At 42.9% G+C, this 17,821-nt stretch overlaps 1 protein-coding gene across 2 annotated transcripts in view; it reads right to left on the bottom strand.

Moving 5' to 3' along the window:
* Positions 1–17,821, bottom strand: part of fbxw10 (F-box and WD repeat domain containing 10) — a 66,441-nt gene that overhangs the window by 9,534 nt on the left and 39,086 nt on the right. The window contains exons 7-11 of one of the 2 annotated variants that reach the window (XM_048554741.2): positions 17,304–17,507; positions 17,073–17,194; positions 13,066–13,214; positions 5,487–5,629; positions 1,586–1,744 (exon numbers count right to left, since the gene is read on the bottom strand). In XM_048554741.2, the coding sequence (XP_048410698.2) occupies positions 1,586–1,744; positions 5,487–5,629; positions 13,066–13,214; positions 17,073–17,194; positions 17,304–17,507 (777 nt within the window). The remainder of the gene's footprint in view (positions 1–1,585; positions 1,745–5,486; positions 5,630–13,065; positions 13,215–17,072; positions 17,195–17,303; positions 17,508–17,821) is intronic. The other variant, XM_048554742.2, reaches the window with a different exon arrangement.

Below are 17,821 nucleotides of genomic sequence, written 5' to 3'. Positions count from 1 at the left end.
TTGTGTTACTTGGTGAATAGTTTAATACGTTAGTTGCTTTACAAGCCATGTTTAATAATATTGATTTTGGATTGTTACATTAAAAGTCTTAAACATGAACTCATGTCCTTCAATCACTGGCAAATGCATATCGCATTTTAAAGGTTATTGGTTGTCATTGGAGAATGCAACACTCAAATGATCGAGATAAAAAGTCAATCATATTACCTTAGTATGAAATTGCCTGTTCACCAGAAAACTGTGATACTTTGTACTGGTTTTAAATATTGCTGACGGTTATTTTTCAAATTCTTTAGCAATGTGGTAGAAGGAATTAAATTTGGGAACTGTATATGGAAAAGTCACAGTATGAAGATTCGGGATAGACAATTTAAAATGAAGATGAGGAGACATTTCTTCACCCAAAGAATGGTGAGCCTGTGGAATACATGACCACAGGAAGTAGTTGATGCCAAAACATTGAATGTATTCAAGAGGCGATTAGATGTAGAACTTGGGGTGAATTAGATCAAAGGTTATGGGGAGAAAGCAGGATTAGGCTACTGAGTTGGATGATCAGCCATCATTGTGAAGAATGGTGGAGCAAGCTGCAAGGGCCAAATGGCCTCCTCCTGTGCCTATGTTCTGTGTTTCTGTGAAATATACAGATATGTTGATTTATTTTAGTCCAAAATCAGTGATTGTTTTTAAAGGATATTCCTGCTTACAGTGTTGCTAAACTAATTACATGTTGGGATATTCCAATTGTTTGAAAAATTAATGCCAAAGTAATGGCAAAGCTATGGAGGTAAAAGTAAATGCCTTTAATGAAGACAGGATACTAAGATCAAATAGCTCAAGTTTGACTGATTTTTTTCTTCAGGGTGATGGCACTTGGCATGAGATTTGCAGATTGGTAACAGTTGTCAAATTTCCTTCTCACTTTCCGTCCAATATTCTAATAAACTATTCTACACCTATTAGACATGTAGGTGTTCAAACTTGATTTTAGCAAAAACAGAGCATGGGGCTTTGTCTTTTGATCTACACGGTCAGCTTCAGATATCAGCTGTGGCTCAACCAGTTGCACTTTGGACTATAATTCAGAAGGCTGTGCATACTGGTCCCCCTCCAGGACATGACACAATGATCAGGTTTGACAATCCTGTGCTGTACTGAGGGGGTGCTGCCTTTTGGATGAGATGTGGCACCAAGCTCCCATCTATCCTCTCAAGTGAATGGGAAAGACCTCATGGGATGATGTAGAAAGGATCCTGAATAATACTTGACCTTGCATTGACCCAGCATTGCAAACAAACCCAAATTACCTTGTCATTATTGCATTGCTATTTGTAGGAGCTTAATGTGTGCAGATACCATGCCATATTTCCCATGTTATAAGAGTAATTACACTTGCAAAGTATTTGATTGGCTGTAATGTGCTTTGGGGACATCCTGTAGTCTTGAAAGTGCTTTGTAAATAATTATCTTTCTTTCAATGTGCTGTAAGAGGGCTATTTCTAATTGTTTGAGAGCCAAATGTATATTGAAGCTAGCAAAGTGCAATGTAACACATTAAGATTTGAACAATTTGCTACATGTGTACCTATTTCCAAAAACATGGAGGGATAGCACAGGATCTCCTTGGCCAGTTGCTCTCATCACTCTCAGACAGGTACCATTCAATATGTCAAAAATACGGATCTTTCCGTCTTTGCATCCACTGATCACACGGAGGTAAACAAATTGCAGACACAGCACTTCCCTAGAGAACAACATTGCCACAAATTGGATTGTAACGTCTCCAACTGACATTTTGTAGTGTCAAAGTCTAGAGTATATTAAAACAAACATAATGACTTTAATCTCAAAGACTAATGGCTTAGGTAACAAATTACATTGCTACAAATGTGAAACCAGAATCCAATTGCCCCAGCCCCACTAGCTTCTGGTTCAAAAGGGAGCAGAATGAGGGGTTCATCAGCAGTTACCCTGTATAAGGTGGACCCATCATCAGAACCTTCTGAGGAAACTCTAGGCCTTCACCTTAACAATGTTTCTCCCACATGACTGTGTTTACACACCTTGAGAAACTGAGCAGATAAGAGCAGGAGTGAAGTGTCATCTCCTTCAACTAAGTGGGTAGCTAACTCTACAGCAGTCCTTCTGGGCCAGGAGGAGTAGGAATGGCTTGCTATCCCAACAAGCCAACCTGGAGGTACCTGCTCCTTGACCGCTTCCCCTTCATTCAATCCTTATTCTATTTAAGCCTTATAACCAGAACTCCAATTCTACTCTACCTCCCAGTAAACCTTTTAGTCATTCCCCACCACACCCCCACCCCAAATCCTATGAATTGCCCTGCCTCCCTGCACTGGTCACAGTCTCTCTCTACCTCCAATGCTGCTCCTCCAATGTGTTTTCTGGCTACTTGAAATAGGTAGTTAGTAAATGGGGGGCACAAAATAATTGCTGTTGGGTTCTATACAGAATTCAACCCCTAAGGACTCCAAACACACAGCGTTGTAAATATCAAGATCATAACACCATAACACCTTCTAGGCTTCAGACGGCTTACTGTTATTACAGCAAAAAATACACTTAATTAGAATTCTTTAAATTGCCTTTCCCATCTGACTTGTTGGTCTTGCTTTTCTTTAAATCTTGATTGGTTAGCTAGTGAAACAAGAACATACTAAATAAGGAGCAAAAACAAAGTTGCTGGAAAAGTTCAGCAGGTCTGGCAGCATCTATGGAAGAGAAAACAGAGTTAATGTTTCGGCTCCGGTGACCCTTCCTCAGATCTTCTGCCGGACCAGCTGAGCTTTTCAAGCAACTTTGTTTTTGTTCCCGATTTACAGCATCCGTTCTTTTGGTTTTTATTTAACATGCTAAATAAAACTAGCTTCAAGTAAAATTGAGACAAGGTTAAATTTCCTGTATGTGAAGCAAATATTGGAACTTCTAAAGTTTCACTTCCTTCATCACTTGGAGTTTACTCAAACAATGTGATTTCTCTGTGATATTTAATTGAACTGGTTTATAATGGTGAAGAACCCCTGGTGCTGAACAGGGGAGAAATAAAGGAATTTTAGGGGAACTACATGGGTAGAGAGCGTGTTGTATGCATGCGAGACAGAGAAACAGCTTGAAATCCTGTTGAGCTGGTATTGAGAGAAAGCAAATGAGGTCCACAAAAAAGGCTGGGGGCAAGGTCATAGTACGAAGTTGGGAACCCATGGTGGAATGGGTAAAGACAGGCCTGTTGAGAGATTGGGAGTTAAACAGAATGAATGAGATTTTCTTGTGAAACCAGAGAACGAGGAGAAAGCCCGCAAATGAGACTTTATTGTAGGGAATTGAGGGAGGAAAAGGCTTAGGAGAAAATGAAGAGATTAGCTACATCAGGGAGACTATGCTGCTGGGAAAGTGGAAATGATTAGGAAGCTCATATTTTGACATGGGCAAAAGATTTCCTATCCAGTAGCATTTTGGATGTCATCTTACTGCAAGGAGACTAAGTTGGAAGTAGACCAATAATGAAAAGAAGAATGAGAGAGATTTGGAAGCAACATGTGACAGACAGATAGAGCTGTGGTTCCAAAACCAGTGGATCAGTGCTAACTTAGCAGTCCTGCCACATCCAGTGTAGATAGTGGTGGACAATTCAGTAACTCACCGGAGGAGAAAGTTCAGCAAATACCCCGATTCTCAATGATAAGGTAGCCTAGTACTTCAGAACAACAAACAATGAAGAAGTATTCCACCCTTGGGCATTTAACTGTGTGGTGTTTGCACATTGTCCTTGTGTCTGTGTGGGTTTCTTCCAGGTGCTCCAGTTTCCTCCCAGTCTAAAAATGTGCAGGTTAGGTAGATGAGCCATTGCAAAACTGCCATTAGCATCCAGCGATGTGCAGGCTAGGTGGATTACATGGGAAATGCAGGGTTATACATGTAGGATAGGGGGTGGGTTTGGGTGGTATGCTCTTCAGAGGGTCAGTGTGAACGCGACAGGCTGAAAAGCCTGCCTCCACACAGTACGAACTCTATGATTCATATTCAGCTACAAGTAGAATGTCTCAGCCTCCTCCTGAGCTCAGCAGCACAGATCGCAATTTCCGATTAATTCAATTCACTTTACTTGGTATCAAGAAACAATTGGACACTGCAAAGGTTCTTGCTTCCAACTGTCTCACATTCTTCTTTCTTTCAATCTTGGCCTGTTTCTAATTTGTGCTATAGAAACAACTGCAGTCTTAGTCAAGCTATTTCAGGACTGTTACAACATCAACCTCTACTTGGCATTATCTAAAATTGCTTAGGTATGCCCTGTCCACAAAAAAGCTAGACAAATCCAACCCTGTCTATTATCACCCCACCTGTTTGGATGGGGTCTATGGAATTTCCTCACAGCTCACTGAAATGATCTTTTCCTAAAATAAATTAAACAGAGAGTATTGATGGATATTTTCCCCACGGCTGGTACCTCCGCCTCACTGAAACTATTCCTCTGCTGCCCTGATTGAGGTTGACTTATCAATTACAGACAAAGAATGGAACCTTGGAGTCATTTCATTGAACAATGGACAATTGCCACAAATAGCAAATTGAAAAGAACATTTTCAATCTGACCACTGGAATTCAGAATAAATCTGTTGCGGGAACTTGTATCACCCTCTTATTTCCTTGGAGCGGGGTTTTCAAATAAAACTATAAGTATTACCATTGGGGCGGCACGGTGGCACAGTGGTTACCTCTGCTGCCTCACAGCACCAGGGACCCAGGTTTGATTTTACCCTCAGACGTGTGTGTGTAGAGTTTGTGTATTCTCCCCATATCTGAGTGGGTTTTCTCCCACAGTCCAAAGAAGTGCAGGTTAGGTAGATTGGCCATTGCTAAATTGCCCATAGTGTCCATGGATGTGCAGGCTAGGTGGATTAGCCATGGGGAATGCAGGATTACAGGAATAGAGTAGGGGGAGATCTGGGTAGACTGCTTCTTCAGAGGGTTGGTGTGAACTCAATGGGCCAAACGGCTGTAGGAACTCTATGTTTATATTCACACTGCGACATACAGAATTTCATTTAAAAACTGCAGTTCTGAGTATGACTCACACTCGTGCAATAGGAATATTCAAATTTTCTTATGCAGAACCATCCCGTTTGTAAATTTGCAGACAATTGAATGTGTTAGTGAAGGTATAACCAGTGTCATCACAATGGACATACAAGTGACTTGTTCAAATTACAATCACGGCTTTGTCCGATTCTGATGTGTGTTTTTAAAGGCTTTCATTTAAACAAAAACCTCTTAGTACCTCATATTTTAATACAAATTGGGAAGAAAATGTTATCTTGTACTGAAACATGAGAATTCAGAAATAGAAATTAAATCTGATTTGCTACACATCAGGATCATTTACCCCTTTTTTACATGGGATATTTATGATGTTAGTGCTTGGGGTAAATAGACAATATTTATGTCATATTTCCAGTTATGTTACTTACTGTGGATGCTCGAAAGTCAATAAACAGTCACTAAATTTCCCCATCATACTCCACACCTTAACACTTTTATCCTTGCTTCCACTGATCAAATGCCATTGGTCAAAAGACAAACATGTGATTGAGTTTATATGACCAGTCAGAACCTGAATAATCCAAAACGAAAATCCATTTTAATTCAAATTAACCAGGCCAACCTTGCAAAATAGGACAGAATGAATTTAAACAGTCACATAGCACAGTGAATAAAGCAGAATGTCTAGTTCCCTGCTCTACTTATCATCTGTCTCATTCTGGATGAACCTTTTTGTTCTTCTGAATTTCTTTTTAGTTGAGAATAGCGAGTAAGGAAGATGTTCCAGTTTCATACTTAAAGAATGTGCAAGACTGCCACTTGTGAGGGAAACAGAAAATGCTGCAACATACTCAGCGGGTCAGGCAGAATCTGTGGAGACAAAAGCAGATTTCATGGGCACAATTTTATCAGCCCTTTGGCAACAGGCCAGAAAGTGGAAGGGCTGAAAAAGTTGGTCATGGGGGAATGGGGTGCCACTCTGTCATTTTGCTAATGGCCAAAGGCTGGCAGATGTCCCACCCACGTAGAGACACTACCCTGCGGGAGTCTGATTGAGTCACTTGAGTAGCCAAATTAAAGACCTCTTGCCTCCTCGACCAGCAGGCTTTTTTGTATATCATGTTGGTGCACTGTGGGAGTGGTTGGTTGAAATCTATTTTTTTTAAATTCAATTTGTCGGATGTGGGCATCGCTTGCTAGCCAGCATTTATTGCCCGTCTCTAGTTGTCCCTGAGAAGGTGGCGATGAGCTGCCTTCTTTGAACTGCTGCAGTCCACCTGCTGTGCCACTAGGGACAGAATTCCAGGATTTTTCACCCAGCCACAGTGAAGGAACAGCGATATATTTCCAAGTCATGATGCTGAGTGGCTTGAGGGGAACATGAAGGCGGTGGTGTTCCCAAGTATCTGTTGCCCTTGTCCTTCTAGGTAAAAATGGTTGTGGGCTTGGAAGGTGCTGTCTGAGGATCTTTGGTGAATTTCTGCAGTTCATCTTGTATATGATAAACACTGCTGCGATTGAGTGTCAGTGGTGGAGGGAGTGGATGTTTGTGGAGGGAATGCCAATCAAGCCGGTTGCTTTGTCCGGGATGGTGCGAAACTTCCTGAATGTTGTTGGGGCTGTATTCACCCAGACAAGTGGGGAGTATTCCGTCACACTCCTGACTTGTGCCTCATAGATGGTGGACAGGCTTTGACGAATCAGGAGGTGAATTAGTCACCAGTGTGTTCCTAGCCTCTGATCTACTCTTGTAGCCACTATGTTTATGTGGTGAGAGCAGCTGAGTTTCTGGTCAATGATAAATTCCAAGATGTTGCTACTGGGGGATTTAGTGATGGTAATATCAATGAATGTCAAAGGGCAGTGGTTAGATTGTCTCTTGTTGGTGATGGACATTGTCTGGCATTTGTGTGGTGCGAATGTCACTTGCCACTTGTCAGCCCAAGCCTGGATATTGTTCAGAACAAAGAAAATCACAGCACAGGAACAGGCCCTTCGGCCCTCCAAGCCTGTGCCAATCGAGATCCTCTGTCTAACCTGTCATTTATTTTCTAAGGGTCTGTGTCCATTAGCTCCCTGCCCATCCATGTACCTGTCCAAATATATCTTAAAAGATGCTAACGTGTCTGTGTCTACCACCTCTGCTGGCAATGCGTTCCAGGCACCCACCACCCTCTGTGTAAGGAACTTTCCACGCATATCTCCCGTCAACTATCCTCCTCTCACTTTGAACTCATGACCCCTAGTAATTGAGTCCCCCACTCTGGGAAAAAGCTTTTTGCTATCCACCCTGTCTATACACCTCATGATTTTGTAGACCTCAATCAGGTCCCCCTGCAATCTCCATCTTTCTAATGAAAATAATCCTAATCTACTCAACCTCTCTTCATAGCTAGCACCCTCCATACCAGGCAACATCCTGGTGAACCTCCTCTGCACCTTTTCCAAAGCATCCACATCCTTTTGGTATTGTGGAACTGTACACAGTACTCCAAATGTGGCCGAATCAAAGTCCTATACAACCGCAATATGACCTGCCAACTCTTGTACTCAATACCCAGCCCAATGAAGGAAAGCATGCCTTCTTGACCACCCTATTGACCTGCGTTGACACCTTCAGGGAACAATGGACCTGAACACCCAGATCTCTCTGTTCATCAATTTTTCCTAGGACTTTGTCATTTACTGTATAGTTCGCCGTTGAATTTGATCTTCCAAAATGCATCACCTCGCATTTGCCCGGATTGAACTCCATCTGCCATTTATCTGCCCAACTCTCCAGTCTATCTATATTCTGCTGTAATCTCTGACAGTCCCCTTCACTATCTGCTACTCCACCTGCAAACTTGCTGATCAGACCACCTACACCTTCCTCCAAATCATTTACATATATCACAAACAACAGTGGTCCCAGATCCCTGTGGAACACCACTGGTCACAGGTCTCCAATTTGAGAAACTCCCTTCTACTACTACACTTTGTCTCCTGTTGCCTAGCCAGTTTTTTTATCCATCTAGCTAGCACACCCTGGACCCCATGTGACTTCACTTTCTCCATCAGCCTGCCATGGGGAACCTCATCAAACGCCTTACTGAAGTCCATGTATATGACATCTACAGCCTTTCTCTCATCAATCAACTTTGTCACGTCCTCAAAGAATTCTATTAAGTTGGTAAGACATGACCTTCCCTGCACAAAACCATGTTGCCTATCACTGATAAGCCCATTTTCTTCCAAATGAGAGTAGATCCTATCCCTCAGTATCTTCTCTAGTAGCTTCCCTACCACTGATGTTTGGCTCAGCGGTTGATAATTACCTGGATTATCCTTGCTGTCCTTCTTAAACAAGGGGACAACATTAGCAAGTCTCCAGTCCTCCGGGACCTCACCCATGTCTAAGGATGCTGCAAAGATATCTGTTAAGGCCCCAGCTATTTCCTCTCTCACTTCCCTCAGTAACCTGGGTTAGATCCCATCCGGACCTGGGGACTTGTCCACCTTAATGTCTTTAGGATACCCAACACTTCCTCCTTCCTTATGTCAACTTGACCTAGACTAAGCAAACATCTATCCCTAACCTCAACATCTGTCATGTCCCTCTCCTTGGTGAATACTGATGCAAAGTACTCGTTAAGAATATCACCCATTTTCTCTGACTCAGTGCATAACTTTCCTTCTTTGTCCTTAAGTGGGCCAATCCTTTCTCTAGTTACCCTCTTACTCTTTATATATGAATAAAAGGCTTTGGGATTTTCCTTAACCATGTTTGCCAGCAATATCTCATGTCCTCTCTTAGCCCTCTTAATCCCTCGTTTCAGATTCGCTCTACATTCCCGATATTCTTGCAAAGCTTTGTCTGTCTTCAGTCGCCTAGACCTCATGTATGTTTCCTTTTTCCTCTTGGCTAGTCTCACAATTTCACCTGTCATCCATGGTTCCTTAATCTTGCCATTTCTATTCCTCATTTTCACAGGAATATGTCTCTCCTGCACACGAATCAACCTTTCCTTGAACTTGTTGCATTTGGCCATGGCCTGCTTCAGTATCTAAGGAGGCACGAATGGTGCTGAACATTGTACAGTCATTGGCAAACAAGCCCACTTCTGATGGAGCGAAGTTCATTGATGAAGCAGCTGAAGATGGTTGGGCCAAGGACACTACCCTCAGAAACTTCTGCAGAGATTTCCTGGAACTGGGATGACTGACCTCCAACAACCATGACCATCTTTCTATGTGTCAGGTATAACTCTAGCCACTGGAGAGACTGCCCCCTTATTCCCATTGATTCCAGTTTTGCTAGGGGTCCTTGCTGCCACACTCAGTCAAATGAGGCCTTCATTTCAAGGGCTGTCACTCTCACCCCACCTTTGTAATTCAGCTCTTTTATCCATGTTTGAACCAAGACTGTAATGAAGTCAGGAGCTGAGTGGCCCTGGTGGAACCCAAACTGGGCATCACTGAGCAGGTTATTTCTGAGCAGATGCTGCTTGATAACACTGTTGATGGCACCTTCCATCACTTTACTGATGATCGAGAAGAGACTGATGGGGCAGTAATTAGCCAGATTGGATTTGTCCTGCTCTTTGTGTACAGGACATACCTGGGCAATTTTCCACATTGTTGGGTAGATGCCAGTGTTGTAACCATAGTGGAATAGTTTGGCTAGGGGAGCAGCAAGTTCTGGAGCACAAGTCTTCCGTGTTAATGCTGGAATATTGTCAGGGCCTCTAGCCTTTGCAATATCCAGTGCCTCCAACCGTTTCTTTATCGTGTGAAGTGAACCTAATTGGCTGAAGACAGATGTAGTGCTGGGGGCCACTGGAGGAGGCCAAGATGGATCATCCACTTGGAACTTCCGGTTGAAGATTGCTGCAAAAGCTCCAGCCTTATCTTTTGCACTGATGTGCTGGGCTCTTCCATCATTGAGGATGGGGATATTTGTGGAGCCTCCTCCTCCAGTGAGTTGTTTAATTGTCCCCGACCATTCACGACCGGATGTAGCAGGATTGCTGAGCCTAGATCTGATCCGTTGGTTGTGGGATCGCTCAGCTCTGTCTATCACTTGCTGCTTTTGCTGTTTGGTGTGCATGTAATCCTGTTTGGTGGCTTCACCAGGTTGACACCTCATGTTCAGGAATGCCTGCTGCTGCTCCTGGCATGCCCTCCTGCACACTTCATTGAAACAAAGTTGATCCCCTAGTTTGGTGGTAACGATTAAGTGGGGGATATGCCATGCCATGAGATTACATATTGTGCTGGAGTACAATTCTGCTGCTGTTGATGGCCCACAGCGCCACATGGATGCCCAGTTTTGAGCTGCTAGATCTGTTCAAAGTCTGTCCCACTTAGCACAGGGATAGTGCCACACAGCACAATTGAGGTTATTCTCAGTGTGAAGGTGGGACTTCGTCTCCACAAGGACTGTTTGGTGGTCATTCTTACCGATACTGCCATACAACTAGCAGATTGGTCAGGATGAGGTCAAATATATCTGTCCCTCTTGTTGGTTCCCTCACCATCTGCCGCAGACCCAGTCTAGCAGCTATGTCCTTTAGGGCCCGAACAGCTCGAACGGTAGTACTGCTGCTGAACCAGTCTTGACAGTGGACATTGAAATCCACCAACCAGAATACATTTTGTGGCCTTGCCATCCTCAGTGCCTCCCCCAAGTGTTGTTCAACGTGGAGGAGTACCAGTTCATCAGCTGAGGGACGATGGTGCATGATAATCAGCAGGAGGTTTTCTTGCCTGTGTTTAACCTGAAGCCATAAGATTTCATGGGCCCAGAGTCAAAATTAAGGACTTACAGAACAATGGCCTCCATTGCTGCATACGACACACCACCACCTCCGCTGGGAGGATATATCCAGGGATGGTGATTGTGGCATCTGAGACATTGTCTATAAGCTATGATTCCGTGAATATGACTATGTCAGGCTATTGATTGATTAGTCTGTGAGACAGCTCTCCCAATTTTGACACCAACCCAGATGTTAGTGAGGAGGGCTTTGCAGGGTCAACAGGGCTGTTTCTGCCATTGCCTTTCTCTGGTGCCTTGGACGATGCCTTGGTAATCCATCAGGTTTCATTTCTTTGAGACTTTTTAGTGATTAGTAAATTGACTGGCTTGCTAGGCCATTTCAGAGGGCAGTTGAGAGAGAACCACATTGCTGGGAGTCGGGAGTCACATGTAGACCAGACCAGATGAGGATGGCAGTTTCCTTCCCTGAAGGACATTTGTGAACCAGATGGGGTTTTCTGACAATCAATGATTTTACAGCCATCAGTAGATTTTTGATTCAAGTGTTTGTCTTTCCACCATCTGCCATGGTGGGATTTGAACCCGCTCCCCAGAACATTACTTGGGTCCTTGGATTAAGAGTTTAGCATTAATGCCACTTGCAACCCTCAGAATGACTCTGACTAGCGTTGGGGCTGTTGAGCCCTCTGATTGAGCCAGCAGCTTTTAGGGCTTGGTCACCATTCTTATGTTCCAACCATGCCACTGGGAATATGTCCACTGGGTTCACCACTGGTCAAATCAAGGATACCTCCAGTTTTTGGTTCCACCTACGTCTTCAGCAGAAGTGTTCATATTGATTACTTTTCATCTTATTCTCCCATAGCAGATTCACTCTTCAATACCACAAGTGAGATTTTAACTCCCTTAAAACAAACTGAGGAACTGCTCTTCAATGGACCCAGTAAACATACTTGGATCATTTTGTTTGGGACATTTCCCTGAATGGGTGGCTAAGTCCTGCCTGAATGAAGCAGGAGCCTTGTTGGCCTCTGCAGAATGGGTCCTGTGATACACTGATGGCATTTGAATGGCCTTTTGACAAGGAAGTCCACAGTTGTTTACTCTGTTCTGCCTAGCAGTCAAAGCCAATTGCAGGAGTAGAATCAGCCTATTAAAAGTATGATTTTAATAATTTTTCATCAATTGAATACAAATGAAGTGGCTGAGTGCCACCTGGGCTGCAACCTCTTCCGCTGGCCCACCTTGAATGATGATTGGCATCACAACTGGATCTGGAGTTTTGTGGGTATATGTGCCAGCTCAGAGCCATGAGCTGCTTGATGCCATTTGCTTACCCCATGTAGATTACTGAGGTACTCTTGGCAGGTTCTGTGGCTAGATACCCACAATTTGACTTTACCCCAGTGACCATCCCTTCGCTGACCAAAGAACATAAGAACATAAGAACTAGGAGCAGGAGTAGGCCGCTTAGCCCTTCGAGCCTGCCCCGCCATTCAATAAGATCACGGCTGATCTTTTCATGGACTCAGATCCACTTACCCGCGCTCTCATCATAACCGTTAATTCCTTTATTGTTCAAAAAAAATCTACCTTAGCTTTAAAAATGTTTACTGAAGTAGTGTCAACTATTTCACTGGGCAAGGAATTCCATAGATTAACAACCGTCTGGGTGAAGCCACTACTTAAGTTGCCAGTTATTTGTTGACACATACTTTGAGGATCTTGCTGCGTTTTGTACAGTTAGGTGGCACTACACATTGTGCATTGACCAGGATAAGGTCAATGATTTTCTTAGCAGACAACTCACTGTGTACATGTTCTGTGTGAGGTTATGGAGTAGATACACCTTAAGGAGTTAGGGGTCTCCTGCTACAGTGGTAGTATCCCTACCTCTGAGCAAGGAAGCTTGGGTTCAAGACCTGCCTGTTCCAGAAGTGTGTAATAATATCTCAAACAATTTGTTTGAAATATATCCGTAGACATATTGGATAGTTAAGTAGCTAGGGATGTGCCATGTTTCATACTCTTCCTGATCTGAATTAAGCAAAGATTAACTATAAGTTGATCTCACATTCCAATACTTTCCCAGCACCAGGCAGAGCCTCTGCATTAATCCTTCTACTCTCATCTCCCACTAGGAGCCCCCTTTCTCACTATGAAGCACAGGACATTGAAGCAGAAAAGGAACTGGAGATAACAGTGAAGGTATGTTTAGTAGCTTCACATTATTCTTCGCTGAATACCTTGACTAATGAAGGAGGTTCAATGTTCCAGACATGGATCATTCCTTTCTCACAGCCGCTCACCACGTGTATTGCATTAATAGCCACTGACAGAACTGATTTGTCATGCTTGAAGGTCTGAAAACAGTTTCCTTTCTGAAGGTCCCACACTGACATCAAAGCAAAAAAAAAAGACACATCATGACGTACAGGGTGCAAATATTTACCACCTCCAGTAGAAGCAAGACATCCATTTGAAAATGCTCTGAAATGAACAGAATTTCAGATTGATTGGGACTTCCATAAACAGTGTGTAGCATTCTCAAATGTCTTATTTGTGTAGTATTGATAATATAGCTAATAAAACATATCCAAATGACTGATGTTAAAACAATTATGCACTACATAAGAGAATTCAATATGAAAGATTATGCACCTGATTAACTAAGTACGGGCATGTAGAGAAAAGTAAATTATTAATATGAAAATATATTTTGAATTAGATTCTTATTGTATGCAATAGGAAAAACATAATTCATTCTTTCAAAGGTAAACATTAATTTTTGTCAAGTTATTTTTTCATGAATAGTAGCCAACTCTATCAAAATTCAGAAATCCATTGTCATCTGTTAAAGCTCCATTTCATGATCTGATGAAAGAGCAGCAAGAGGAAAGATTTAATGGAATTCCTGCTGGCATTAAATTTGGTATGCACCACTGAAGCTGCCAAGCAAGTTAACTCACATAATCTCAGTGATACAAAAATAATCACCCATTTTTCAGTAAGTCAGTGAGCAACACAAGATGTGATGCTGTCAGTTTGAAGATTACAAAATGGAATATTTTTGCTACATTTGTAAGTTATAAAGTCCAATGAGTAAATTATGTTATATGCTCGTTAAGTCAAGATAACATGATAAATAAACATATAACTAGCCTCAGAACCATGGAAACTAGAGGAGGATAATAGTATCAGAGATAATGGGAACTGCAGACTCAAAGAATGAGGGATATCTCTCAGAAACCTATAAAATTCTAATAGAATTTGACAAGGTATATGCAGCAAGGATGTTCCTGCTGACCAGGCTGTTCAGAACCAGAGGCTACAGTCTAAGGATAAGGGCTAGGCCATATCACACTGAGTTGAGGAAATATTTGTTCACCCAGAGAAGGGTGAGCCTGTCAAATTCTCTGATACAAAACTCTATTGAGGCCGAAACATTGAATATTGTTAAGAGAGAGTTAGATATAGTTCTTAGGGTTAAAGGTCAAAGGGTATGGGGAAAAAGCAAGAACGGGCTACTGAGTTGGATGATCAGTCATGATCTTATTGAGTGGCAAAATGGACTTGAAAAGGCCTACACCTGCAACTACTCTCTATGTTTCCATGAAATAAAAATCGAGGTTTATGTGAAGCTACAGAATCTGGGCATATCTATTAATGCTATTGAAATGTAAACCATTCCATCTTCCTCCTGGCACTAACAGTAATTGGAAGCATCCAGTGTACATCATATTATCAATGAAGTTAAATATGGAAACATCTTGTAAGGGCCTGACGCATGAGGTATAATTCATGGAGTCCCGGGGTGACCAACTGAGGTTGCATGCTCCAAGGCCATTGGAATGGAGTAGGATGGCAGCTCCCCAGGCCAGCTTGTCTCTGGGCTATATAGCAGCTCAAATCTATTAAGGGAAAAAAGGATCAAGGAGATGACTCAGGCAGTCAAACCATCACAATCCCTGAACAGAAGACAGCAAGCTTAAATACTCTCACATCCATCTCTGGTGCACTCTAAGGCAAGGGTAATTTTGTGTGAACCTGAGGTTGCACCACTGTAGACAAGAACTTCTGAGTTCTCCTGAAAGGCAGCCACCGAGTTCACCTCAGGTCATTGAGCATCACGACAGACACAGGGGCTGGACCTCAGCGTAGCAATTGCTATCAGAGATGTACAGCCTTATGATGCAGTAGACTTGCTCACCGAGCCGGTGTGTTTGATTGCAAACGTTTTGTCACCCTGCTGGGTAACATCATCAGTGCGCCTACAGTGAAGCGTTGGTGTTCTGTCCCCCTTGTTGTTGAAATGTCTGTTTGCTGGGATTTCCGGTCCTGTTTTTCAGTGGTTTGTATATCAGGTCAAGTTCAAAATGTTTGTTGATGGAATTCCGGGTGGAATGCCAGGCCTCCAGAAATTCCCTGGCATCTCTCTGTTTGACTTATGTTATTAAGTATGTGCTGTCCCAGTCAAATTTGTGTCCTCCTTTGTCCGTGTGTATTGAGATCAGTGAGAATTGGTCTCTCGGTGGCTAATTGGTTAAAAGGAATGGACACCTAAAAAGCACAATCTGTCATTACCTCCGCGACAGACCATAACAAGAAGACACAACACAGCCAGACACACTAGTCACCCTATCGTACATCAGAGACATATCAGAGATGACCACAAGACTACTCAGACCCCTAGGGTAGCCCACAAACCAACAACCACCCTGCGACAGCTACTGATGAACGTAAAGGACCCCATACTCACAACCAATAAAACTAATGTAATATACAAAATACCATGCAAGGAATGTGAGAAACATTACAAAGGCCAAACTGGAAGAGAACTGGCAAAGGATATTCAAACACCAACTAGCACCAAGAGACATGACCAGCAGGTTAACAAAATGTCTGCAATTAAACACACCGGCTCAGCGAGCAAGTCTGCAACTTCATCCATGATCCAAGCTACAAATCTTCTCAAAAACTTTAAGCCTTATGATACTCTTCTGGCTCCACCCTCCTTCATGTTGTCATGGATCCCGGTCAGTCATGGACTACACCTTTATGGTTTTCTCAGTGCCTTGGTGCTTCAATTCCATCTTCTCCTGCATCATCATTCCACTGTTCATGCCTCTAAGAACACTAGGTGTATGATTCCTATTCTCTGAAGGCTCCCCCTTCACTGGCCATTTCCCATATCCAACTTTGGCACCTTTATCACTCTGTTCTTCTCCTCCCTACTGAGGTCTTCCCCATCATTTCTGGCAGAAAAGCCTCCCTGACATTGCCTGTCACACCTCCCCTTTCCTTCCACGTGGATCACACTGATGCCCATGGAAAAGTGACTGGCCTTCCCCAGTCAGGGATTGCTATCCAGCATCCACAGCAAGTGGCAAAAAAATTGCAAAGATTCTACCTCTCAGTGAAGAAGGTTTTCCCCGGCTCAATCCTAAATCTTAGCCTAAGACTATGGCCTTGTAGTGTGTGAGCTCCCCAGCATCAATGAGGTCACTTCTTATTCCTCTAAACTGCACATGGTATAGGCCAGTTCTACTCAATCTGTCTTCATGGACTCCTTCTCTGAATTAATCCAGAGAACATTAGACAACTAAAGGCATTAGATGTGGTTCTTCATTAGAATTTAGGGAAACAGTGGATTGATATTTTTGCGGTAAACCTGCAGGGAATAATTTACCCCACAGGGACCATTGGAAGTCTGATAGGATTGTTTACAATGCTGGTTTAATATCCAGTCCACTTTTACTAGTTCAGTGTAGGAACCCTGGCTGGCATGGATGAGTTGGGTCAAAGGGCCTGTTTCCATACTGTATACCTCTATGACTCTATGTGTGTAAACAGAGTGCAACTGGGGGTTTGAGTGGAAAACTGAGATTCCACCTGATCGTCTCCTTGAAACTCTCCTCATCTGGTGGTATCATGTAAGATTCCCATTCTTAAGACCCAGGTTTGATTCCTAGGTGGTGCAGGGACTGACAATTTTGGGTTGCCTAGGTTAGGTCAGTTGGCTGGACAGCTGGATTGCAATGCAGAGAGCTACCGACAGCATGGGTTCAATTCCCACACTGGCTGAGGTTACTGCGAAGGTCTCAGCTTCTCCCTTCACCTGAGGAGTGGTAACCCTCAGGTTAAACTACCACCAGCTATCTCTCTGATGAGACAGCAGCCCTGTGGTCATTTAGGGCTTTGATGACTTTACCTTGCCTTGTTCGCTTAAAATTAGGCTCACAAGTTGTCTAACCTTTAGCCTGGCAGTCTGTTGATCCTGATACAAACATATTTTCGTGCAGGCTGAGACTGGTAATAAATCCTATGTGCCCCCGGTAGATGGTCATACACGTTGCAGTCTTCAGGTTCCACTTTCTATAAGTGACCAATTTGTAAAACAAAAGGTGGATTTTTTTTTAGAAACATAAGCACATTTTGAGTAAATTGTTTCAACAAAAATACAAGGAAACATTTTAACTCCCACCTGATACTAAGGTCATAGCTTCCACTGAGTAGGAAACCCTGCTCCTCACAGAGAATCACTGCCTTGATGACTCCAGCATGTCCAGTCATTGAACGGGGTACATCTTTGGAACGATTGATATCCAAGAATCTTATTATTCTATCGCCAGAGGCCATAGCTATCAACTGTCCCCCACCATAGTGAATGACCCTGGCAGCATCCATACTGAGCAATGAAACATAGCACATTGTTAAACATTGGCTGTCACTCTGTCCTTTATTTCTGTATTTGTCATTATTTTCTCTTATTTTCTTCAGCCCATGAGTGCTCGCCATCTCATGTAAGCCTTTTTTCAATTGGGCTTAGTTAAATTGTTCCCTTTTTCTTTTAAGTCCCCTTCCTGGTCTGTATGATCTTTACAGAGGATCCAAGCTTCACAAATTAACTCGAAATTAAAACATGGGCAAACTGACTGCAGCAACACCACTGAGCTCCAGTAACAGTTGGTGGCAAACCTGCATCTTTAACACAGTGAGGCA

Source organism: Stegostoma tigrinum, chromosome 22, assembly GCF_030684315.1.
Source record: "Stegostoma tigrinum isolate sSteTig4 chromosome 22, sSteTig4.hap1, whole genome shotgun sequence".
NCBI classification, from domain to species: Eukaryota; Metazoa; Chordata; class Chondrichthyes; order Orectolobiformes; family Stegostomatidae; genus Stegostoma; species Stegostoma tigrinum.
The sequence above is the reverse complement of the archived record's forward strand: the minus strand, read 5'-3'. Positions and strand labels throughout refer to the sequence as shown.